The 26,751-nt window shown below is 43.1% G+C and overlaps 1 protein-coding gene across 2 annotated transcripts in view; it reads right to left on the bottom strand.

The window, feature by feature from the left end:
* The window catches only part of LOC117359191 (fatty acid amide hydrolase-like), a 110,187-nt gene that overhangs the window by 46,355 nt on the left and 37,081 nt on the right, over positions 1-26,751 (bottom strand). The window contains exons 9-16 of one of the 2 annotated variants that reach the window (XM_033941519.1): positions 20,886-20,971; positions 20,559-20,642; positions 9,144-9,206; positions 6,875-6,952; positions 5,687-5,775; positions 3,649-3,685; positions 2,321-2,469; positions 2,007-2,069 (exon numbers count right to left, since the gene is read on the bottom strand). In XM_033941519.1, coding sequence (XP_033797410.1) covers positions 2,007-2,069; positions 2,321-2,469; positions 3,649-3,685; positions 5,687-5,775; positions 6,875-6,952; positions 9,144-9,206; positions 20,559-20,642; positions 20,886-20,971 — 649 coding nt within the window. The remainder of the gene's footprint in view (positions 1-2,006; positions 2,070-2,320; positions 2,470-3,648; positions 3,686-5,686; positions 5,776-6,874; positions 6,953-9,143; positions 9,207-20,558; positions 20,643-20,885; positions 20,972-26,751) is intronic. The other variant, XM_033941520.1, reaches the window with a different exon arrangement.

Here is a 26,751-nt window from a genome sequence, read left to right as displayed (position 1 = left end):
TTGTGTCCATCTCATCTATATCCCTATCTCACCACTTTTTCAGAATCTTCATTTGTCTCTGTCCTTGTCTTTACCCCATGTTCACCATTTACCCTTTCAATGTCTTTATCTCCCCCCCACACACACTTTTTCAGCATTACTTCTATGTCTCTATTTCACTTCCTCTTCATGTCCACTCTGTATCTCTATCCTTATTCAGTAGGTCCTGCTTACCCTTTCTCTTCTTTGTGTCACTATCTCCATTTTCAGCTTTCCCCCATTTTCCTTTGTTACTGCACCCGATAGCCAGAATCTTTCCACCCTCCCTCCACTCCGGCCCAGCCCAGTATGAAATATTTCCTTTTGTTTCCCTCCCCTCTCTCTTCTGCTCCCTCACCCACGAGTCCTGCATCTGGCCCTCTCCCTTCTACCTGCACCTGGCAACACCCCCCTGCTCCGCGGCTCTCTTCAGCAACTCGTCAGCAGCGGTGATCAAGACAAGCTGCCGACATCGAGGCCTTCCCTCTACGAGTCCCGCCTTTGTGGAAAAAGGAAGTTTGAAACAAGCGGGACTCGCAGAGGGTAGGCCCCGACGTCAGAAGCTTGTGTCGATCACTGCTGCCGAGTTGCCGAAGAGAGCCGCGGAGCAGGGGGTGTGGCCGGAAGCAGGTAGAAGGGAGAGGGAGATAGGAAGGCTGTAGAAGCTCCCGAGCATGACATCGACCCCGGCCAGGATGATTTCTTTTTCAGGCGTGCAGCTTACAAGTCCGGCGTCGCGGCGGGAAATAGCCATGCTGAGCAGTGAGCTCAGCACGTACACAGATGAAAGCCTTGCTTGCTGATTGGTCCGGCGGCACGGTGGGGTGGGGCCGCCGGACCAATCAGCAAGCAAGGCTTTCATCTGTGTACGTGCTGAACTGCTCAGCATGGCTATTTCCCACCACGACGCCGGACTTATAAGCTGCACGCCTGCATCGCCAGAATTTAGGTAGGCTGTTTTCATCCCCTTGGGAGTCCCGTGGGCCAGGGGGCGTCCCCGTGGGAGTCCCATGGGTCAGGGGGGCATCCCCGTGGGAGTCCCGTGGGCCAGGGGGCGTCCCCGTGGGAGTCCCGTGGGCCAGGGGGGGAACCCGCGGGATCCCCGCGATCCCCGTGCAGACCTCTAGCGTGCAGCTTACAAGTCCGGCGTCGCGTCGGGAAATAGCCATGCTGAGCAGTGAGCTCAGCACGTACACAGATGAAAGCCTTGCTTGCTGATTGGTCCGGTGGCACGGCAGGGCGGGGCCGCCGGACCAATCAGCAAGCAAGGCTTTCATCTGTGTACGTGCTGAGCTCACTGCTCAGCATGGCTATTTCCCGACGCGACGCCGGACTTGTAAGCTGCACACCTGCATCGCCAGAATTTAGGTAGGCTGTTTTCATCCCCGTGGGAGTCCCGTGGGCCAGGGGGCGTCCCCGTGGGAGTCCCGTGGGTCAGGGAGGCATCCCCGTGGGAGTCCCGTGGGCCAGGGGGGGAACCCGCGGGATCCCCGCGATCCCCGTTCCCGTGCAGACCTCTAGTTCAAAGCTTGACAGGGAGGGAGGGGGGGACAGGGTGGAGAGCCTAGCAGGGCAGGGAATAAGGGGTGCAGAGCCTGGCAGGGCACAGTGAATAAAAGTTACTAAGAATAAAAAATTAGAAGGGGCCTATGTACTTCTGAATGTATACAAAAAAACTGTCATACAGTACCCTGATCATCGTTCGAAAGCTAACCTCCAGCAGCAGTGTCACAGCCTGGAGCTTTATTAACATGTCATAAGCTGCTAAATCATTCATACACAATCTGAGTTGTCAAGAGGGCTGATGTATCCGCATGTTGTCACACATGCAGGGAAATAGTAAAGGTTCTCCCTTCCCTAATTCATTCCAAAAAGGCTAAAGGTTAATCCCGTGAATCTGTGCTTCCTGTATAGCCTACCTATTTCTCCTCCACTCCTTTTTTTTTTTAAATCTACATTTGTGGGCAAGAACCAGATGCATCACTCACATGAATGTAATCCACGGCTGTGAACTGGGAAGACAAAGCCAGGCTGGTTCGAGTCTCCAGATTCTGAAAAGACAAGACTTGATCGCATCATGGTTAAGGTTTTACCTGCGTTTTTCAAATGAAGAACTACTTCTGTCTGATGCAACACATGGGAAAAAGAGAGCAAGGGAGATAGCCGAGGAGAGGGAAGGCAGTAAGTGTCAAAGAAAGATAATGGATCCTTAGGATACTGCTCAGGACTGGGCGATTGGGTCCATGGAGACATTATTAATGCATATAGGACAGGTGTAAGGGAAGATACTTGGATCTCTTACCATTTCATGGTAGTGGTTATTAAAATCAGAGTGTAGGCTGTCTCTCATCTCACTCATGATACAGATCACGTGGGCCACACTTATTGCCTCCAATTCTGGGATGGAAATATCCAAAACAGAAGCACCTAAACGTCTCAGATATACCACAGCTGCTCAAGGAAGATTGCAGGGGGTGGTGAAAGAGAGAAAAGGTTTGTACAGATTCAGGTAATTTTACAGGCATGACAATTTTACATGTGTTGCTAAGCTAATACATTGCATGGTCAAGGTACCAGAGAAGCAATTTACATGCATGCTGCAAATAGATAAAAAATTGGTAAGTGGATAGGCCGACAGTTTATTCAGTGATGTGCCTTCCAAAAAGAAAGAGCAGGAGCAACACTGGGGAACACACTACACAGAGTAGTAGCATTCATTTCCAACAGGTCAGATAAGAACATATCTGCTGAGGCAGACCAGAGGTCCATCTCGCCCAGCGGTCCGCTCCCGCGGCGGCCCATCAGGCCCATTGCCTGAGCAGTGGTCCTTGACTATTTCTATAACCTATCTCTACTCCTATCCCTATAACCTACGTCAACTCTTATCTGTACCCCTTTGTCCTCTAGGAACCTATCCAAACCTTCTTTGAAGCCCTGTAATGAACATCCATGAAAGATATCTGCATGTCTACATGCAGCTGATTCTCTCTTAGGGATATCCTGAAAACACGACCCAATCAGTAGCCACCCCCCCCCTGATAATTGGAAGTGAATACCAAGGCAATAAAGAGATTTTTGTGAAGTACAAGCATACACATACTGCAGAGACTCAGCAGGGATGCCTTGTTAAGGTGGCTCAGCATTGAGCTGTAGAGCCCCATGCATTCTGGGAATTGTAGTCTGTTCACTCTTGGGCTAGCAGCCCCTGCTGTATGGAGGTGGAATGGTAACATTAATTACTTAGGATGATAAAGAGAATCCCTTATTCCTTCCAAAACAAGAAGCCTAGATCTAACTTTGAATACAAAGGAATTATGCAGTTTAAAAAAAAAAAAAAAAGCTAAACACAATAGCTTCCAGAGAAAAAGGCTGCACTATAAAGAATGTCTTCTTCCCTTAGGGGCTCGTTCTCTACTTAGGCACTCTGCTCTGGTAGTCCACTCTGCTCAGCCTGACAAAGCAGGAAGCATTTGGACGGAAGGGAGACAGGACCCTCTATGGCTGGAAGTCCTTATTCCATCTCTGCTTCCTAACCCAGACTTTTTCCTCACTTTTGCACTCCTGAACTAACTGTAGAACTTGTAACTGAAAATATCATGTGGAATCACACACACTGTCTAAGGTCCATACCTTTCTCACAAATCTCCAAGATTTCAGCATGACAAGCCTGGAAGAGATTAAAGCAGCACACTGAAACATTTCTTTACTATACCCATTCTAGCGTTCACTGGGAACTAGCACAGGTCCTTTCACTTCCCATAAATGGGAATAGAAGAGAATTTTGAATTTAGCGCACACCTTTTTCAGTTGTAGCTGATGCGTTAGTCATACACTAGGTATTTCTCAGTTTATATCTACTACTACTTATGTCTATATTGTCGCTAGACATACACAGTACTGTACATTAAAACATGCAAGAGAAAGTCCCTGCTCAGTAGAGCTTACAATCTGAGGCAATGAAAGGTTAAGTGACTCGCTGAAGATTACATTGAAAAGGTTGGAGTTCTGAGCTCATTCATCTCTGGAAGTGTATAGGGTGGGCAAGCCTTATGACTTGGGGGCTGCACTGGAAACCACAACTTTGGTGGGGGGTCTCTCACCTATCACACCAACTCTATATAAGAAGAGATCTCAAGTTAGCTGTCCACTTGTATTCACTTAGGATGATAAATTGCCAAAAAATGTTTAGTGAAGATAATTTTAGAACCTACTCTTCCCTACTAGTGGTTGTTGTTCCCTCCCCTCTGACAATGCCCACTCCTGACCCTACCGAGTTCCCTACCCTTCCTGAAAGAGCCTGCTTTAAAACAGGTTGCCCTCGCTTCCAATGACAAGCTGAAAGAGCGGATACCTGAGTCTGGGCTGCAGCCTGCCAATTATGTAGAAAAAACAGGAGCGGTTCTCCAGTATATATACACTTACCTACTCATTGAATTCACACATTCTTCAGCTTTAAAATAGTGTTTATTTAACCACCTTTGATGCTAGACATTTTAACAGCATCTCAACAGCAGAAAGTACTGTTTGAAAAGTCTCCCTAAAATTTTGAGCATAGGACATTGTACAAATAACTTATAGCAAAGTCCTTTGAACTGAATCACAGATCATAAACCAGGGTCATATACATCATAACCTGCCAAACCCACATTTCCACAGTAGGGATGCTGGAAGCCAAAAGCAACTCTGCAGCTTTTCAAATTTGCTATTAAACCCACAACCTATCTGCTCCCAGGTCAGCAGCATTGTATTCTTGCAGGGCTGACAACACACACTTATATAGAACAGGACCTTCTCCTCAACTATCCATCAGAACAGTGAATGGCCTAATAGCATTGATGCAGGATGGGACATGTCAGCAAGATCTTAAACCCAGCTTGGCAGAGGCTGAAAGATGAAAGAGAAAGAGAAGGTGTGGGGGGGGGGAGGGAAGATCTGAAGCATTAAGATACATTGATTGCTTTCTCAAGAGCATAGGGGAGCGAGAGAACAATGTGGATGTGATATGGAGGAGAGGTTTAGAGAAGTATAAGTCAAATGTCAAAATGAAGTCCCATTCTACCAAGTTTTAGTTGAACAAACAGAACTGGGTGTTTAAGGAAACTGCAGAATTGAACATGACAGTATTCAATTCCCCCCCCCCATCCTAATTCTATGAAAATGGGTGCCCAACTTTACACCCTGTGTGCAAAGCTGGGCACCAAATATATAGAACAAGGCCAACTGCATGTGCACCTTAATTTTATAATTGGCTGTTAGCCAATTTTACTTAAATGGCCAACTGCCCTTAGTCACTATTTTTGAAGCTGCGCACTTTCTATTTATTTATTGTGAATGTTATAATTCGCCTTGTTAAATGTGGACTATAAATAATAAACTATATCTGTTTCATGCAATTTTTAGGAGGTGGTGACCATGAGAGGAATAGGTTACATGCACAGGTTACGGAATATTAGGAGTCATGCACCTACCTGCCAACAGTTAGGCATAAGCACTTACACCAGACTTTGACATGATTTAAATGCTCATGCATCATCTCAGCAGCATTTATTGAATTTTCCTCCAAATATGTAGGAATAGTATAAAAGAATGCAGAAGTGAACATTCCTAAGTAAAAGACATCTAGAAAACTTAACACAGTGGGTCAGGGAACGTGAACTGGCAGAAGTACCTTAAAAAAGGTCCAATCCACTCCTAGGGTAATGCCCTTCAAGTCTGGAGAGAAGATTCCATCTAGAGAAAGCGCTGGCTGGTTTAATCCTGTGGAAGGAAAGCACAGGTGCTAGGTCACATGCAAGGACTGACATATTTTGTTTGCTTTTATGACAGATAGGGAGAAATTCTTGAGTACCTGAATATAAACCACTTGGGTAAGTGGTATATACAGTAAATACTAAAATTAATTAATTACAATATTATAAATAAATGATAGTTTTATTATATAATCCGCACTGAGCCTTTGGAGAGGATGGACACAATTGGCTCAATTCACCAATATAATAGCTGCTAAATCCACAACAAAACTTTTCTCCTGAACTACAATTGGAAAAAGCCAAAGACAAATCTTGCATTTCTCTCCCGGACTGCTCATGAGACAGCAATTCTTTCCTGATCCAGATAAGTATTCTATACCTGTTAATCAGCAAAAATTTCTCATGCCAGCCTTAACCAGCTAGCTCAAACTGCATATACAGTCAAACCTCGGTTTACGAGTGCACCGGTTTGCGAGTGTTTTGCAAGACGAGCAAAACATTTGCAAAATCGGCGCCTCGGGAACCGAGTTTGACTCGGTTTACGAGCGCCACTCCCCCACGATCCGGCATCCCCCCCAGCAATCCAGCATCTCCCCCCCCCTCCGAGCACCGCAACAACATTGCTTACCCCGATTGGGCACCGGCACCAGCACCAATGCACAGGAGGTGCCGGTGCCTGAAGATCCTCCCTCTTCTGGCCTGGGCTGGGCTGGGCGGTGCGATGGAGATCCTCCCTCTTCCCTGTGCTGGGCTGGGCGGTGTGACGGAGATCCTCCCTCTTCCCTGTGCTGGGCTGGACTGGACTGGGCTTTGAGCACTTACGCATGCTCAAAGCCTTCTGGTCTCGCTCTCTCCGAGATTCTGAATCTGAGAATCTCGGAGAGAGCGAGACCAGAAGGCTTTGAGCATGCGCAAATGTTCATAGCCCAGTCCAGCCCAGCACAGGGAAGAGGAGGTGGAACGAATCAAAGCGAGCAATTTGGTTTACGAGCATACTTCTGGAACAAATTATGCTCTTAAACCAAGGTTCCACTGTACAATTTTTTTTAGGGGGGGGTAAAATGGAGGTGATAGAATCTATAATAATTAAACAGTGCCTAACTCACCATATGGGTACTGTGGATCTGGGCCTGCCAGCAAGGTATAGGCAATAGCAGCATCCAGTACACAGGTGCTGATTGGACCTATCAAGTGCAAAAAAAAGAAAGAGATCCAAAGCCAGTTAAGAACAGAATGAGAACACATATTTAAAGCTAAAATTACATTTTGGGGTAATAAACACCATGAAAGCCATTAATGATTATACTGCCCATTTAGACCTCCACGACATGTTGGCATTCTCTTGAACAGGAAATGCAACCTCTATTCTCTTAGGTTTTCAGATATTTTTACTAGCAAACTGCTGCATCTATAAAAGTAAACATTCCTTGCACAGGCAGGAAATTCATTAATCTAGAGCTTGTGTGGTCTCTTCACCTACAACATGTGGAGGGGCATAATCAAAAAAACCGTCTAAGTCCCCTTTGGGCCTAAGGCTCCAAACGTTGAAAGTAGAAACAGGAAAAATGTCCATTATCAAAAAAAACATCCAAAAGGAGTTTTTTTTAAAAATAATGGCCTGCCTCTACATTCAGCTATTTAATCGCCCAGACCACCACTACATCTAAACTTACACCATATAATCAACCTACAAAAAGCCTAAGTCCCAAACGCCCAAAACAAGGGCTTTTAGGCGAAGGAGGAGCCAGTTCTTCACCTAAAAGCTGGATTCTGTAACCGGTGTCAGTCAAAAAGAACACCGGTTACAGAATTCCCCCCACACCAGCAACGATCGGGCCAGGAGGGAGCCCAAGCCCTCCTGGCCCGGTGACTGCCGACACCCCCACCCCCACCATGATTGGGCTGGGAGGGAGTCCAAGCCCTCCTGGCCCGGTGAACCCCCTACCCCACCGACTACATTCTGGGCAGCAGGGAGCCCAAGCCCTCCTGCCCTCGATGCACCCCCTCCCATGATCGAACCACCGATCGGCCCCCCCACCCGCCGACCCCATGCCCCCTGCCGACCCCTCGACCCCCCCACCCCCAAGCCCCATCTCCGTAAAAAAAGTTGGACGGGGGTCGAGGGGTCGGTAGGTGGTCATGGGGTCGGCGAGTTTGGAGCCGATCGGGGGTTTGGGTGGTGCGCTGAGGGCAGGAGCCTGGGATCCCTCCTGCCCGTATCGTAGTCGGCGGGGTGTGGGGGTCACCAGGCCAGGAGGGCTTGGGCTCCCTCCTGGCCCGATCGTAGTCGGCAGGGTTGGGGTCGCCTGGGCAGGAGGGCTTGGGCTCCCTCCTGGCCAAATCGTAGTCAGCGGCGTGCGGCTTGCCTGGGCAGGAGGGCTTGGGCTCCCTCCTGGCCCGATCGTAGGCGGCGGGGTGGGTGTCACCGGAGCAGGAAAGCTTGGGCTCCCTCCTGCCCGAACTTGTCGAGGGGGGGTGATGCATCGCAGCAGGAAAGATTGGCTATCTCTCCTGCCGCGATAGCGATCTGAAGTGCTGCGGCTGACGGAACTTTGGGATCATTATTGCAGCAGGAGAGATTGGCTATCTCCCCTGCTATGATGGCAAACACCCCTCTACCTGAATTGCCACAAACCGCGGCAGAAGAGATTGGGCATCTCTCCTGCCCGGGTCACGGCAGTTCGGGTAGAGGGGTGATCTCCATCACGGCAGGGGAGATGAGCCATCTCTCCTGCCGCGATGGTTGCGGTAGGGGATGGGTAGGTTGCCGGGCCGCTGAGCTGATCGCGCCAGCCGCCATCAGCTCAGTGGGCCCTTTTTCGGCACTTATACCTGTTTTGACTTGGTCTAAGTCAAAACGTATAAGTGCAGACTAGGCAACCTGTCAAAAGGTTTGGTTATACCTGCTGTACGACTAAGTGTAGGTCAGTCCACCTCCCGCCCTTTCCTGTCCTCTAAAAACGCTTCTTTTCACTCTATGCATTTAGAGGCAGGGGAAAGGCCTAAGCTGGTTTTAGATATGTCTAAAACCAGCTTTGGTTATGGGTACTTGGACGATCAGGCTTTTTGATCGTCCAAGTACCCATTTAGGCCACTTTTTAGACTTTTTAAAAAAATTATTATGAGCCCCATAAATCTTATCTCCTGGTACCAACATTTGCCCTCACCTGCAGCTAATCCACTGAGCTGTCACTGGTATAGTGCTGGGCATTGCACAGATTCCCCAGTACATTCAATACCACCTCCAGCATTTATTCTTTCCTCTCCTATCTCACCTGTTTGTACCTGAACACGCTTATGTTAGATGCTTCTGCTAATCTCCTTTACTTACTGTCTTTACCAAAATCCCTTAAATATCACCTATTACTCTCTTACCCAAGCTGACAGTGGAATAAGAGAGTGGAAGACAGCCATGATCACTGATTCGGCCAAATGTCCCTGTCAGAAAGAAAATAAAATTACATAACGATAAGCACAAGTAGTTCTGCAGACTATGGCATAATCTGAAACCCGGAGGCTTATTTCACAGGCCCCAGAATTGCTCTGGACACTGAAATACATAGAACATAAGAATATCCTTACTGGGTCAGACCAATGGTCAGAACAGAATTGTATTTAAAAGTGCAACTTCTCTCTCAGAAATGTGGCACAAAGTGCTTTACAATCAATCTGCACACAAATACAATTTAAAAAAAGAGTCACCTCTCTTATATCCCCTACACATTGAAGAACAAAAAATCATGTAAGAGACAAACAGTGATATGCCAACACTATTTCAAACTTTTTCTTGAAAAGCATTTGTTTTTGTTTTTTTATAATTCTTTATTCATTTTAAAACTTTCATCAAGTGTACAAAAATTGCAACACAATAACATAGATTTAACCACTTGTACATCTTATCATTATAACTTATAGTTGTAAATATAACCCTCCCTCTCCCATCCTGAAATCCTTTTAGTAATTTTTATTTTACATGTAATAGAAACCCTCCCCCCACCCCACCCTTATCTTACATATTAAATATAGAAATATTAGGAAAATGGCATCAATCATGACAAAAGGACGTTAATGGTTCCCAAATTTTAATGAAGTTTTTATAATTTCCATTTTGCACCGCTATTGATCTTTCCATTCTGTATATGTGGCAAACTGAATTCCACCAAAACTTAAAATTGAGCCTACTATGGTCTTTCCAGTTATTAGTAATATGTTGAATGGCTACTCCGGTCAAAATCAATAAAAGTTTGTTATTACACATTGATATCTGACTCTTTTTTCTCATAGACATACCAAAAAGTACAGTATCATAAGTTAATGCGACGTGATTTTCCAATAAACAATTTACTTGATCCCAGATTGAGTTCCAAAAGGCTAAGATATGGGGACAATAGAACAAAAGATGATCTAAAGTCCCTATATCCAGATTACAATGCCAGCATCTATTAGACAAAGAACTATTTAACTTTTGCAATCTAACTGGGGTCCAAAAAGCTCTATGTAACAAAAAAAACCAAGTTTGTTTCATAGACGCTGACATTGTACATCTCATTCTCCAAGACCAAATTTGTGGCCATTGAGATGCTGAAATATCATGCTTAATCTCAATGCTCCAAATATCCCTAAGAGTATTTTTAGGCTTTTTTTTAACCAATTCACTAATAGTTTTATACCAGTGTGCGGCCTGATGTCCCAGAAAGTCCGCCTGAAAACATAAAAATTCTATGCTAGGTTGATTATTCAAATTTTTCCATTCAGGGAACCCTGCCTGAATGGCCTGCTTCAATTGCAACCAACGAAAAAATTGCGATTTGTGAAGCCCAAATTTATGTTGCAATTGTGTAAAATCCAGCAGCTTACCATTAGTAATTACATCATTTAAAGTTCTGATACCTGCAATTATCCAATGTTTCCAGACGATCTTAAAACCGCCAATTTGAATCTTGGAGTTTAGCCATATGGATTGATTCGTTGAATTATTAATAGTAATTGCTGTTAAATTACTGACAAACCGTAATGTTTTCCAAGTATCCATTAGAATTCTATTTTCTTTGTACAATCTGGGCATCTTGATACTGAGCACATGAGAAAGATGTAAAGGAAACATGAGTCGCCATTCCAAATATAACCAATCAGGAGTATACTCAATGAGATCCGGGAGGACCCAATACATACCTTGACGTAAAATATAGGCTTGATGGTACCTATAAAAGTTTGGAAAATTTACCCCGCCCTCCTTAATTGGTCTTTGCAAAGATGCTATAGCAATTCTAGGAGTTTTACCAAGCCAAATAAATTTTATAATAATCGAGTTCAATTTTTTATAAAAAGATCCATGAAAAAATACTGGTATCATACCCATTTGATAGCAAACTACAGGTAGAATCATCATTTTAACCGTTTGAACTCTCCCCCACCAAGATAAATGTAATGGATTCCAATGCTCACATAATTCCGTAACCTTTTTTAACAGCCTTTTTTCATTTTCTTTTACAGTCTCATCTACTGTATTTTTAATCCATATTCCTAAATATTTTAAACCATCATCCTTCCAAACGAAAGAAAAGGACTCAAACATATTTTTTAAACAATGTACATTGAGTGGAAGAAGTTCAGACTTATTCCAATTTATTTTATATCCTGAAAATTTACCGAACTTGTCTATCAAGTCTAACAAACAAGGAATGGAGGAAACAGGATTTCTCAAATATAATAAAATATCGTCTGCATAAGCAGAGAACTTATATTCCCAATCGTTACGAGGAATACCCTGTATCCCCTTTGCTTGATTAATAGCTAATAATAGGGTTTCTAATACTATATCAAAAAGCAAAGGAGATAGTGGACAACACTGTCTAACTCCCCTATGTAAATGAAAACGAACTGACATTTTATTATTGATATATAATCTTGCCATAGGGGAGCTATACAAAGTCTGAACCATTTGAATAAATCTTGAACCTATACCAAACCATTCCAATGCTTGATACATGAAATCCCATTCCACTCTGTCAAATGCTTTTTCTGCATCTAAAGATATGGCAAAAGCCGGATCATTCATATTTTTAGTTAAATTTAAAGTGTGGAATGTCAATCTTGTGTTACCAGAAGAATGTCTATTCGCAATGAATCCAGTTTGATGTACATCAATTATATAAGGGAGAGCCTTAGCCAATCTCATAGCCAAAGTTTTAGCCAGTAATTTTCCATCTACATTAATTAAAGATATCGGCCTATAATTTGATACCGAAGTAGGATCTCTATTTGGCTTAGGTAAAACAATAGTTAAAGATTCTGCCATAGTACCTGTAATACAACCTTTATTTAGTTGATATTGATATAAATTTAATAAATGAGGGAGTAACGCATTTTGAAATGTTTTATAAAATTCTACTGTAAAACCATCCCCACCTGGAGCGGATCCAACTCTAAGAGACTTCAATGCAGTTTCTACTTCTTTTAATGATATAGGCTCATCTAATCTTCTTTTTATATGATCAGGAAGTTTTGGACCCACTAATAAATTTAAAAATTCCACACCACTTTGAAGTTTATCAGCATAAGACTCGGAAGAATACAAATCTTTATAAAAATTAAGAAATTGATTTAAAATATCATTAATCTGAGTATGCAAGTTTCCATTACTATCTTTAATTGCTATTATTTTTACTTTTCTTTTTTTTGCTTTAAGATAATTTGCAAGTAATCTTCCCGCCTTATTGGAACTTCCATAATACAAAGTTTGCTGGGAAAATAAATCTTTCCTCGCCAATCTTGAAGAAATCTCATTATATTTCCCTTTTACTTTTAAGAGTTCTTGTAAAGTATCTTTCTGCCAATTACTAATTAATTTAGATTCTAGAAATTTAATTTCATTTTCCAGATCAGTGAATTGTTTAACCAATAATTTCCTAGTATGTGCCGAATAAGAAATGATATGACCTCTCATAGTAGCTTTAAAAGCATCCCACAATATTTCAGTGTTGATATCCACTGTATTATTGATTTGGAAAAATTCAGATATCTTTTCCTTAAATTCTTCAAGAAAAACTGAATCTGCAATCAGTGTATTATCAAATCTCCAAACTGATCTATTTATTTCCTGTTTATCTAAACTACATTTAATCCATACCCCTCCATGATCTGACAAAATAATTGGATCAATGGAAGCTTGTAGCACCTGTTTTACCAATGAATTTGAAACAAAAACATAATCAATTCTTGAAAGAGATTTATGAACTTGTGAAAAAAAAGAAAATTCCTGATCATTAAAATGAAGAATTCGCCATATATCTTTTAAATCACAAGAATTTACCAGATTTTCTAACCCTAAAGATTTTATATTTTTACTTGGTTTTTTATCCATAAAAGGATCCATCACAGCATTGAAATCTCCAGTTACAATTAAATTAGAAGCAGCCAGTGGGAGTATTGATTTAAAATAATCATTTTGATTCGAATTCGGGGCGTAGACATTAATCAAGGTCAAGATATTATTTCCCATTCTCATTTCCACCTTAATCCATCTTCCTAAGGGATCAAACTCCAACATTTTAAATGAAGCTGAACATTTATTACGGTACTTATTAAAATAGCAACCCCCGCTTTTTTCCTAACTGCAGGGGCAAAAAAACAGTGCTTTAACCATTCGCCTTCGAGTCTTTTTGATTCAACATCTGAAAGATGCGTCTCTTGGATGAAGTATATATCAGCTTTCTGTTTTTTCAAGAAAGTAAGCATTTTTTTCCTTTTTACAGGATGATTGAGACCATTAACGTTAAGGGAAAAAATTTTAGTCTCCATTATATTTAATAATTATCAAAAATCTCTTCTCAAATGTAAAGAATAAATAACAAATTAATTCATGATTAGATGCCATTTTCCAAACCCTCTTCATTAGAATATAACACTTCCCCCAGTTATTATCAATCCCTTTGTTAATCCCATTCCCACCCATCCCCCCCTAAATAATGACATATATAACTTGGAATCACACATATAAGTACAGATGAGTCCAGAAAGTTCCCCAACAGACCACAATATTAAGACAATATTATAATATATTCATCTTTTTATATAATTCTCTTGTTATTATTATAATCATTCCATAAATATCCATCAAAAACCTCAACAACCAATTCCCAAGCTGTATAGATCTAATTGATCTAATGTGAAGATAATATTAAGATTATCTTGCTTGGATAATCAATAACTAATTATTCTTAATATCCTTTAACATATAATATTAACATGTATAAAAGGAGACAAATTATAAATCTATAATTTACTCATAATGAAATCAAATCGCTACTGCTCATATGTGCACAGTAACCATCCTCTTTAGAAGTGTACAGATGTTAATTAATAAATTTTCCATCACTAAAGACATATGAATTTGATTCATATTAGAATTAGATATTCCCTATTGAAAATATATTCTATAGCTATCAATGAGATTCAATGAAAAGCAATTAAAATTAAAATTAAATATATTGAAATATTAATTCTTATACAGAATGAGTTCAGCACTAGATCAAAGATAAGATCATTTTTGAAAGAATATTCCTCAGTGAAAGATCCTAGTGCGTCACATTCCCTGCGCACAAATTTACTTCCAATTGATCCCAAAATCATAGTTATAAACAGTAATGGAGTCATAAAACTCAATATTCCAGTTCTTCTTTCTCCTTTTTTCTTATATCTTCCTAGTCATACTACGATAATATATTAAGGTTAGAATTTCAGGAGCTATAGAATGAGCAATGAGACACAAGGAATGCAATCCATCTCCTAATATGCAATAAGCACAAGACATGCCAGTTAATTATATATGTCCTTCCCTTGCACAATAACCACTGCTCAGTCCAAAGATGATATCTGCGATGAAGATTCAAATCAATAAACAAATAGTTCCAAGAATTCCATTTTCGATGCTGGTGTCTTTTCTGAATAAAGATTCTCGTTTCATCATACCAATCGTATCTGAACATAAGAACATAAGAACATAAGAAGTTGCCTCCGCTGAGGCAGACCATAGGTCCATCCTGCTCAGCGGTCCGCTCCCGCGGCGGCCCATCAGGCCCATTGTCTGAGCAATGGTCTATACCTATCTATACCCCCCAATCCCTTTTTCTTCTAGGAATCTATCCAAACCTTCTTTGAAACCATTTAATGTTTTCTTGTCTACAACAGCCTCTGGAAGCGCGTTCCATGTGTCCACTACCCTCTGAGTGAAAAAGAACTTCCTAGCGTTTGTTCTAAACCTGTCCCCTTTCAATTTCTCCAAGTGCCCCCTTGTACTTGTGGTGCCCCTTAATTTAAAAAATCTGTCCCTGTCTACTTTTTCTATGCCCTTCAGGATCTTGAAGGTTTCTATCATGTCTCCTCTAAGTCTTCGCTTTTCCAGGGAGAAAAGTCCCAACTGCTTCAATCTGTCAGAATATGGGAGATTTTCCATTCCCTTTATCAGTTTGGTTGCTCTTCTTTGTACTCCCTCAAGTACCGCCATGTCTTTCTTGAGGTACGGCGACCAGTACTGGACACAGTACTCCAGATGCGGCCGTACTATTGCACGATACAGCGGCATGATGACTTCCTTCGTCCTGGTCGTAATACCCTTCTTAATGATACCCAGCATTCTGTTTGCTTTCCTAGAGGCTGTGGCGCATTGCGCCGATGCCTTCAGTGTTGCGTCTACCATCACTCCCAGGTCTCTCTCCAGGTTACTAACCCCTAGTGGTGTTCCCCCCATTTTGTATGTGAACATCGGGTTCTTTTTCCCCACGTGCATGACCTTGCATTTCCCCACGTTGAAGCTCATCTGCCACTTTTCGGCCCACTTTTCCAGCTGCGTTAGATCCTTTTGGAGATCCTCGCAGTCTTCCTTGGTTTGAGCCCTGCTGTATAGTTTGGTGTCATCTGCAAATTTAATGACTTCACACTTAGTTCCCGCCTCTAGGTCATTTATGTAGATATTGAACAAGAGTGGTCCCAGCACCGACCCCTGCGGAACTCCGCTCGTGACCCCTTTCCAGTCTGAGTAGTGGCCCTTTACGCCAACCCTCTGCTTCCTGTTTGCCAGCCAGTTTTTGATCCATCGGTGGACCTCCCCTTGTACCCCGTGGTTCCATATCTTTTTAAGCAGTCTCTCGTGTGGCACCTTGTCGAAGGCTTTTTGGAAGTCAAGGTAAATGATGTCTATAGATTCCCCTTTATCCACCTGGCTGTTCACTCCCTCAAAGAAGTACAATAAGTTTGTGAGGCATGACCTACCCTTGCAGAAGCCGTGTTGACTCGGTTTTAGCTGCCCATTTTTTTCGATGTGCTCATAGATGCTGTCTTTAATCAGTGCCTCCATCATCTTTCCCGGGACTGAGGTCAGGCTCACCGGCCTGTAGTTTCCCGGGTCCCCCCTTGCGCCCTTCTTGAAGATGGGCGTGACATTTGCTATTTTCCAATCCTCCGGGATCTCTCCGGTTTTTAAGGATAGGTTGCATATCTGTCGAAGTGGCTCCGCTATTACATCTTTTAGTTCCTTGAGTACCCTTGGGTGAATGCCATCCGGACCCGGCGATTTGTCGCTCTTTAGTCTGTCGATCTGCTTGAGTACATCCTCTTGGCTTACCTCTAAATCGACCAGCTTATCGTCTTGGTCTCCTATTACGATCTCCTCGGGTTCCGGAATGGTGGTTATATTCTCCATCGTGAAGACTGACGTGAAGAACTCATTTAACCTGTCAGCTATCTCTTTCTCTTCTTTTACAACTCCCTTTCTGTCTCCATCGTCCAATGGTCCCACTTCTTCTCTCGCCGGTTGCTTCCCCTTGACGTATCTGAAGAACGACTTGAAGTTTGTTGCTTCCTTTGCCAGTCTCTCTTCGTATTCTCTTTTTGCTTTTCTAACCACTCGGTGACACTCTTTCTGGTGTTCTTTGTGCCCTTTTTGGTTCTCCTCTGTTTGGTCTTTTTTCCATTTTCTGAACGATGCTTTCTTGTCGCTTATCGCCTTCTTTACTGCACTTGTTATCCACACTGGGTTTTTTGTTCTATTTTTTTTGCACCCTTTTCTGAACTTGGGGATGCATATGCTTTGTGCTTCGTGCACAGTCTCCTTGAATAAGGTCCAGGCCTTTTCTACGGATTCCGTCTTCCCTATGTTGCTTTTGAGCTTCTTTCCCACCATTTTTCTCATGGCATCATAATTTCCTTTTTTGAAGTTGAGTGCCGTCGTTGTGGTTCTTTTCCCCTTTGATGATCCAATTTCAAGCCTGCACTGGATCATGTTGTGATCGCTGTTACCTAGTGGGGGTAATACCGCCACCTCCTTTGCTGTCCCCCCTAGTCCGTTGAAGATTAGGTCAAGAGTGGCATCGCCCCTTGTTGGTTCCGTGACCAGCTGTTCCATGAAACAGTCCCTCGTGACTTCTATGAATTTTGTCTCTCTTGCGCAGTTTGAGTGCCCAATACTCCAGTCTATCCCAGGATGGTTGAAGTCCCCCCATCACCACCACATTACCGCTTCTGCATACCTGCTTCAGTTCAGCCTCCATCTCCTGGTCGATTTCTTCCGGTTGTCCAGGTGGGCGGTAGTACAGACCCAGTTTAATGTCTGCTCCTGCTCCTCCCTGTAGCTTAACCCATAGTGATTCCAGGCCATCCGCCCGTACTGTTGTTTCCGTTCTGGCTGATGGTATGGAGTCTTTTATGTACAGCGCTATTCCTCCACCCTTTTTATGTGTCCTGTCTCTCCTGTATAGTTTGTACCCTGGTATGGCCACATCCCATTGATTGTCCTCAGTCCACCACGTTTCTGTGACTCCAATTATGTCTAGGTCCTTATTGCTGGCTGTGATTTCCAGTTCTCCCATTTTGGCCCTCAGGCTCCTAGCATTTGTGTATAGGCAGTTTAAGACCCAGTGTTTTGTCCTCTCTCTTTGTTTCCCTTGTGCTTTGGTATTCCTGCAGTTTCCCTCATGGTTTGCCAGCCCCTGAGCTTCGTCCTCCTCCTGTTGTGTGTTTGTGACGTCCTCTGCCTGTTTCCCCTGCACCTCCTGCTCTCCTAATTCCCACTCAGTCCTGGGCTCTTTTTCACAATGACTTTGCCCCTCTGTTTCCTGTTGTTCTGTGTTGGTGCCGCTTACCTGGTCCATTTGTGCCCTCGATCCCTGCAATGCATCTTTAGGTCCTTTTTCAACCCATACACCCTCAGACCCGAGTCCTCTTTTGCACTGTCCCAGTTCAGTACCTTTGTCAAGTACTGATGTCCGATGTGTCGAGGTCAGGTCGACTATCGGCTTTCCCCTTCTTCTCAGTTTAAAGCCAAGTCTATGACGTTCTGGACGTTGCGTGCCAGCATCCTCGTCCCAGCTGTGCTAAGGTGCAGTCCATCTCTTCTGTATAGCTTGTTCTTCCCCAAGAAGGTAGTCCAGTTCCTAATAAAGTGGAAGCCCTCCTCCTCGCACCATCTCCTCAGCCAAAAGTTAATTGATTGTAGTTCGCTCTGTCTCTTTGTGTCCGCTCTCGGTACTGGCAGGATCTCTGAGAAGGCTATCTTCCTTGTCCTTAGTCTCAGTTTCCTTAGTCTCAGTCTCTTTCTTTCTTGAACAGAAAGGTGAACTCCTCAGTTCAAAAGTTTTAGTATGAATGGCATATCCCCTATGCATTTCGATATGCAAGTGATCATACAACTTGGCAATGTAGTGAGCATAATGTTCCACCATATTCCTGTTAATCCTGCTGTAGAATTATTCTTAGTTTCGTACTCATCTTCTATAATTCAGTCATTGTGATGAAAAAAAATAAATAAATTCTTTCTTCTTCGAGTCAGAAAAATGTCCAACATGTGGTATCATGTACAAAGGATCCATTTTTTCAGTTTATATAAAAGGCATATCTCATAGCCCAGCACATTATACATACAATATATATTGCATGCTTACTGCAGCTAATAATTAAAAGTTACTCCTGCAATATTTGACTAGACCTTTGTTAGAATCTTACTGCAATAAGAAAAGGCAGATAAGAATATTTTGTAAGTTGTAAATCTTCCAGAGAGGAATGTTCAGTACAATATATTACCTCATGCATTTGTAGTGCTTATAGAACTCAGAATGCAATTCAAATCCTCACTGTAAACATATTAAAATAAACTTTAAAATTTAAAAACAATTCTTTATATTATATATACTATAAAGCATATAAAACAAGTATTATATATACTATAAAGCATATAAAACAACTGGAATAAACCACTCAGATTCATTCATTCATAGGCTGCTCTCTTTGATTTAAAAATTCTTTAAGCTTCTCAGGGTTATCAAAGCTGAATGTTTTATTGCCCATTGTAACTTTCATAACTGCTGGGTACAACAACCCATATTTAGCTCCAATTTCTCTGAGTGATGGACGCAAATCTAAAAACGGCTTTCTCCTCTGTGCTGTGGATTTTGCAAAATCTGGGACAATGTGAATCTTGGCATCTTGACAGCGCAGATTTTGATTTTCTTTTGCAAGTCTAATAATTTCTAGGGCATGCTGAAATCTTAACACCTTAAAAATTATCGGTCTAGGTCCAACAAATTTATCAGGTCTTCTGGTTGGGACTCTGTGTGCCCTTTCTATTTCAATAGGGTGTTTTGCTTTAAAAGGCAGGACTTTAATAATGAAGTTTTCTAAGAAGGATATCATGTTCCCTTTCTCCACCCCTTCCGGTATCCCTATCACTCTCAAATTCAACCTCCTCATCCTGTTCGAGCAGTCCTCCAGCTCCCTGGTAAGCAAGTCTATTTTCTCTCCGTCCTCTATAAGTTTTTTCTTTAGAAATTCAAACCCTTCAACATTCTTTTCCAGTTGGTTAACTTTATTTTCTAAGACCTCCGTTCTCCTATTTAATGTGGATACTTCATCCTGTAACTCGTTCAGCTTTTTTGAGTTTGACAAGACAATTTCTTTTATGGCTTTAATTTCTTTAAACATTTCTTCTTCCCATTTGCTGTCCTTTGGCAATGGAGTTTTTGAGGGTGTCACCGGCTCCGGTTTCGATCGCTTTACGCTGCCAGCGTTTGTTATTGCCGCGTCATTTTTTGTTTGTTTACCGGAGGCCATCCTGATTTACTAATTTGAAAAAATTCAAAACTTTCTATTTTTCCTGACACTAGTTTATTTAATATAATGTCTGTTAATAGCAGGAGCTCCTTCCTCACCCGACCATTTGTGCAAGGTTCCAAGCCACGCCCCCCCTTGAAAAGCATTTGTAACTTTACTTAACAGCATTATATATGATTTCTAGGGAGTGGAGAGAGAGGAAATGTTTGGCAGGAAGGGGAAGAGGAAGGCATGCACTAGTTTTTGCGTTTCCAATTCAATTATAACCAGGACTGGGATCTGGTACTGGAAACCTCTATTCAATTACTGAGGATTCCCCCACCCGAACTTATTTTAGGTTAATCATTGTGGCGAGTCCTCCTTATCCAGTGTCCATTGTCTAGAATTCTGCAATCATGGGCTCCAAAATCCAGCCACATGTGAGAGGATTTTGGATTCAGCACATGCCAAAGGGTCAGATTTCCAGGTTATATTTAATGAATACACATGAAAAAGATATGCATGCATTAGAGGCAGCATACATTAACTCTCTCTCTCATGCATATTCATTAGAAATATTCAGAAATCTTGCCCTACTGGCTGCCCAGAGAACTAAGAGTAAATGCCATTGAGCTAGGATTTAAATACAGTTTGAGAAACTAAAATTCTATGATGACCTTGGCATGTAGTTGGGATTCTGAAAATTGATACCTTTCAGTCCCACCACTCCACAGAAAGCAGCTGGAATTCTGACTGACCCACCTCCATCTGTGCCAAGAGCCAGTGGACAAAGACCTAAAACACAAAACATAAAAGCAGTCAATTATGGAAGAGCACAGCCTCTGTTCAACATTCTTCACAAATCAAGTAGTGCCAGCACTGAAAATATATACCCCGTCCTGGGAACTAGAGTAAATCATACAGGGAGACCAACATGAACAGATACGAAGGGCAAGGCTAGGAACCAGGTCCTTTTCCTCACGCCAACTGAAGCCAATGTATAGAGCTTAATTCCTGGGTAATATCATTTGCCCTCACCTGCAGCCACGGCTGCAGCTGATCCACTGGAGCTGCCACCGGTGTAGTGCTGGGGATTGCATGGATTCCTAGCAATACCATGAAACCTGAAACCACCAGAGGCAAAGGAAAAGAGGAAAAAAGGTGTCAAAACTCATTTCATCACAGTTTAATAGTTAACTAACTGGTGAACAGACTCAAGGCCCAAGCTGCCTGGTCCAATCACATCAATAATTTCAGGTATTTCCACTGGAAAGTATGTTCTAGTACAAGGGGCCATGATAAGATGCTCATAGAAGCCAATCTCAACAGTAATACTAGGAAAAAAGCAATTTGTAGAAAAAAGTGGTGGAAGCACAGAACGGAGCAAAGGTAAACATAGGGGAAACCCCCAACCCAAACATCCATGCACGAGACCTGAAATCTGGCACAATGCTACACCAGTATGTGAACTCACACTTATTATGAACATGGCGTCAGAACAAAGCACAATGGTGTCAGTATCCTTTCTCCCAGCTTCCAGACAAGGAATGGTTCAACCATTCCTGATGGTGACAGGGGATAGACTCAGAAGTAATCTGAGGAAATATTTCTTTATGAAAAAGTGGTGAATTCATAGAATGGCCTCCCAGAAGATCTGAAAAATATATCTGATTTCAAGAAAGCTTGGTACACGAACTGTACATAGGATCTCTAAAGGACAGGAAGGGATAGTAGATGGCATGGGTGAGAACATTGCATAAACCATATGGTTTTTATCTGCCTTCATTTTTCTCTATTTCTATATCACCATTGGTACTAGTGCATTCTTCTCCTCTGGGCAGCATAGTGCTTTCTCCATCACAACAGTTATAAGAACATAAGAATAGCCTTACTGGATCAGACCAATGGTCCATCTAGCCCAGTATCACGTATTCATGATGGCCAATCCAGGTCATAAGTTGCTAGCAAAATCCCAAATAGCAGCAACATTCCATGTTACCAATCCAGAGCAAGCAGTGGCTTCCCCCATGTCTGTTTCAATAGCAGACTATGGACTTTTCCTCCAGGAATTTGTCCAAACCTTTTCTAAAACCAGCTACGTTAACTGCTCTTACCATAGCCTCTGGCAATGTGTTCCAGAGTTTAACTATTCTCTGACTGAAAAAATATTTCCTCCTATTTGTTTTAAAAGTATCTCCTTGTAACTTCATCGAGTGTCCCCTTGTCTTTGTAATTTTTGATGAGAGTAAAAAAAAACCAAACAAACCCCCCCCCCAAAAAAAAAACAACAACAAACAATCGATCCACTTATACCCATTCTATACCACTCAGGATTTTGTAGACTTCAATAATATCTCCCCTTGTCTATCTCTTTTTCAAGCTAAAGAGCCCTAATCTCTTTAATCTTTCCTCATATGAGAGGAGTTCTATCCCCTTTATCATCTTGGCCGCTTTTCTAGTTCCGATATATCTTTTGAGATAAGGTGACCAGAATTGAAAGCAATAGAGGTGAGATTGCACCATGGAGCAATTCAGAGGCATTATAACATTCTTAGTCTTGTTTACCATCCCTTTTCTAATAATTCCTAGCCTTGTTTGCTTTCTTGGCCGCCACCACACATCAAGCGGAAGGTTTCAGCATATTGTCTATGACGACACCCAGATCTTTTTCTTGGGTGCTGACCCACAAGGTGGACCCTAGCATCTATGATTTCAGTTATTCTTCCCAAATGTCCATCACTTTGCATTCGTCCACATTAAATTTCATCTGTCATTTGGATGCAGAGTCTTCCAATTTCCTACGGCCTGCCTGCAATTTTTCACAGTCTGCATGTGTTTTAACAACTTTGAACAGTTTAGTGCCATCTGCAATCTTAATCACCTCACTTGTCACTCCAATTTCTAGATCATTTATAAATAAGTTAAATAGCTCCGGTCCTAGAACAGATCCCTGTGGTACTCCATTATTTACCCTCCTCCACTGAGAAAAATGGCTATTTAACCTTACCTTCTTTTTTTTTCTGCCCAATAACCAATTCCTAATTCACAACTGAACATTGCCTCCTATCCTCTGACTCTTTAATTTTCTCAGAAGCCTCTAATGAGGAACTTTGTCAAAAGCTTTCTGAAAATCTAGACATACTACATCAACCAGCTCACCTTTACCACTTGTTTATTCACATCTTCAAAGAAGTCAAATAAATTGGTGAGGCAAGATCTCCCTTGTCTGAACCCATGCTGACTGTCTCTTTAAATCATGTTTTGGAGGAAGTGACGTCATCGTGGCTGATGGCAGCCTAGAGAGATAGCTCCGCGGACCCCCGTGCTGATTTTGGCTATCTTCGCGCGATTTCGCGTGCCTGCACTGCATATTAACTATAATTCGATTGTATAGCTGCTTTGCTGTGTTTCGATGACGACGCAAAAAAAACAAACCGATATAAAAGCATTTTCTTCACCGATCCCGAATGGGCCTCCTAAGCCTAGCTCAAAAATGGCGCCCGATCCGACCGCGGCTGCGGAGGGCTCACATGTCGATGCAACGTTGCCAACTTTACAACTGGAGATGCGTGGCTGGTTTCAGGAATTAAAATCTGAAATCTCTGCAGTTCGAGCTGATATCCACGCTGTTGTTGCTGAGCTAAAACGTGAGGTGGGTGAAATCGGGAATCGAGTGGGAGAGACAGAGACTGCAGTGGAGGCACATGGCTCTGAATTAACACACTTGAGAGGCAGGATTGCAGCGCTAGAGGAAAAGGCTGATGCAAGCACCCTAAAGATGGAAGATCTGGAGAATCGCTCCAGACGGTGCAACCTTCGCTTTCGGGGTGTGCCTGACACAGTTTCTGACTCTCGCTGCATGGAGGTGATTGATCATATATGCATTCAGGCCCTGGAGTCCGCTGGTTTACCTGTGGAAGTGGGGAAACCATTGCTGGATAGGGCTCATCGCATCCCTGGCCCGCGTGATGTGAACCGTCCTCGTGATGTTGTGGCCTGTTTCCATCACTATATGGATAAAGAACATGTGCTTAGGGCGGTGCGGCGCTCTGGGGGAACTGTTAAATGGGAAGAAGCGGACATTGATGTCTATCCTGATATAGCTCCAGCAACCCTGGCCCGCCGTCGCACGTATAGAGACTGCACCCGTATACTGCAGGAGCGCAGTGTTCGATATAGATGGATTTATCCCATCGGACTGGCTTTTACACATGCAGGCAAGACCTACACTGCAATAACTGTGGCGGATGTTCAGGCTCGAATGGTGGAAGCAGGTTTGATGGCAGCTTCAGAAATGGCTCCACTTCCTCAGAGGTCACCTGTGCCCAAATCAGGAAGAGGGCTGGGATGGCAGAGAGTGGCTAGATCGGCTGCAGCTCGTCGCCCTTTGGAGGCGGCCACACCCTCACCCACTTGAACATTTGTATTTGTGCAATGTGCTTTAGCAATTTTGTGCTGTGTCTGTTTTTTCTTCTCTTTGCTGAGCGGCATCTGTCGCGAAGATTGTTTATAGGGCTTGTTCTGGGGGTCCCTTTGTGAACTGTTTCTCTACACTTCCTGTACCGTGGTTACCAGGTGCTTTGGTGGCTGGACCATGTGGGGTATTGTTGGGGGGTTGGGGGGAGGGGGGGGTGTTGGTGCTGGGAAAAGTAGTGACCGAGTGCTTTCTTGTATGATTGTATGGAAGTGTGTTTGTATAATGTTTCTCTTAAGGTTACGATTGCAGGGGTTGGTTGATTTGGCTGCTTTGGAACTAATGGTTGATCTGGTAATGATGTGCTTTTTCTTTTCTGGTACAAATGGATAAACTCACTTTGCTATCTTATAATGTACATGGACTGAATTCTCCACAAAAACGACGCTTGTTATTTAAAGAAATGAGCCGCCTGAATAGTGCGGTTGGATTTATTCAGGAGACCCATTTTCAATCTCATTATGAGAAATTGCTTACACACCACAACTACCCACACGTTTTTCTTTCTTCTAATAAGGTCCGGAAAAAGACCCAGGGGGTGGGCATCTTAATACATAAACGTGTCCAGGTGGTATTGAGAGAGGTGGTGCGGGATGTTGAGGGCCGCTACATATTGGTCAAGGCTGAGCTGGATGGAACCTTGTATAGTTTGCTGAATGTCTATGCCCCAAACGCTGGTCAGGGGGCCTTCTTTACACTGCTAGAACGTGTACTGTTGGATCATGTAGAAGGTACTCTCCTTGTGGGTGGAGATTTTAACCTTACTTGCTATCCTCAGGAGGATAATTCAAATTCTTCCATCCGCTACGCTAGAAGCGACAGAAGAGCTTTGCTGCGCTTCCTGCGTAGGCATGATTTGATAGATGTGTGGCGTTATTTACATCCAGGCACGCGAGATTACACATTTTATTCATCGAAACATAATTCATATACTAGAATTGATATGTGGATGCTGCCTCGTATTGCTCTGCCTCGAGCCCTGGCCTCCAGTATTGAGCCCCGGGTGTGGTCAGATCATGCTCCTTTGACTCTGGAGTTACAGATTGGACAGGTTAGAGGCGGCCGTCGCTTGTGGCGTATGAATGACTCTTTGTTAAAAGATCCCAATACCTTGACTCTTTTAGAGACTGATGTCGAGGAATTTTTTGTATTCAACGACATAGCTGGCATTAATGTTGCAATTCTTTGGGAAAGTTTTAAAGCTACCCTTCGGGGTTGTTGTATCTCGAGGGGGTCGTACAGAAATCAATGTCGAGTGGCACGCAGATTAGAACTAGTGTCTCGCCTTCGACGCCTAGAGAATGCTCACAAGAGAGCCCCGTCGGTGGCTGGGGGGGTTGCGTTGACGGAGTGCCGGAGAGATTTACAAGAACTTGATTTAGAGGGCATGGCTTGGGCCCTGCAGAGGCGGAAACAACGGTTTTTTGAATGGGGTGGTAGGGCAGGCCGCTTGTTAGCTGCACAGATCAAGCAAATTCAAGCACAACACTCCATAACTCGGATTCGTAATGATTCGGGTCAGCTTTGTGTAGATGATGGGGACATCCATCAGGCTTTTTTATCCTTCTATCAGACTCTGTACACTCCGGAAATTGAATCCACGGAGGGGGAGATTGATGCTTTTCTATCTAGCGTCACCTTGCCTTGTTTGGCGGAAGTTGATGCGGAGTGGCTCTCTTCCCCTATTCAACCCGCTGAGGTGGTAGCGGCTATACGTCATCTGGCTGCTTCCAAGGCACCGGGTGTTGATGGCTTTTCCCCCCTGTTTTACAAGAAAATGGAGGCCCATATAGTCAATCCTCTGACTAGATTGTTTAATTCTTTTCTGGAGGGGGATTGTCTGCCGTATTCGTTTCGTCAGGCAGCGGTCTCCCTTCTTCTTAAACCTGGGAAAGATCCCCTCCTTTGTGGGTCTTACCGCCCTATTTCATTGTTAGGAGTTGATTATAAGCTGTTTACCCGTATTTTGGCAGTCCGGTTGCAACGTTTTCTGCCTTACCTAGTCCATGGAGATCAATGTGGCTTTATTTCAGGGAGGCAACCTGGTGATAATATCCGAAGAGTGTTAGATCTTATTGGAGTGGCCCATCAAAATTCTGTTCCGGCAGTCCTGTTATCAGTTGACGCTGAAAAAGCCTTTGATAGGGTTTATTGGCCGTTTATGTTAGCGGCCTTGAAGAAAATGGGCATCTCGGGTGCTTTTCTACACTGGGTGACTTTATTATATGCTGCCCCGGAGGCTTGTTTAAGAGTTAATGGAAGATATACTGCTAACTTTATGATCTGTAGAGGAACTAGGCAAGGGTGCCCTTTGTCACCACTGATTTTCGCGCTGGTCATGGAACCTTTAGCAGCCTCTATACGTGCGAATGCTGACATTCAGGGAATTGTGGTGGGTGGTGAAGAGCATAAGATTTTATTGTATGCTGA

Source organism: Geotrypetes seraphini, chromosome 4 (assembly GCF_902459505.1).
Source record: "Geotrypetes seraphini chromosome 4, aGeoSer1.1, whole genome shotgun sequence".
In the NCBI taxonomy this organism is placed as follows: Eukaryota; Metazoa; Chordata; class Amphibia; order Gymnophiona; family Dermophiidae; genus Geotrypetes; species Geotrypetes seraphini.
Note: the sequence above shows the minus strand (reverse complement) of the source record. Positions and strands in the feature narration are given on the sequence as shown.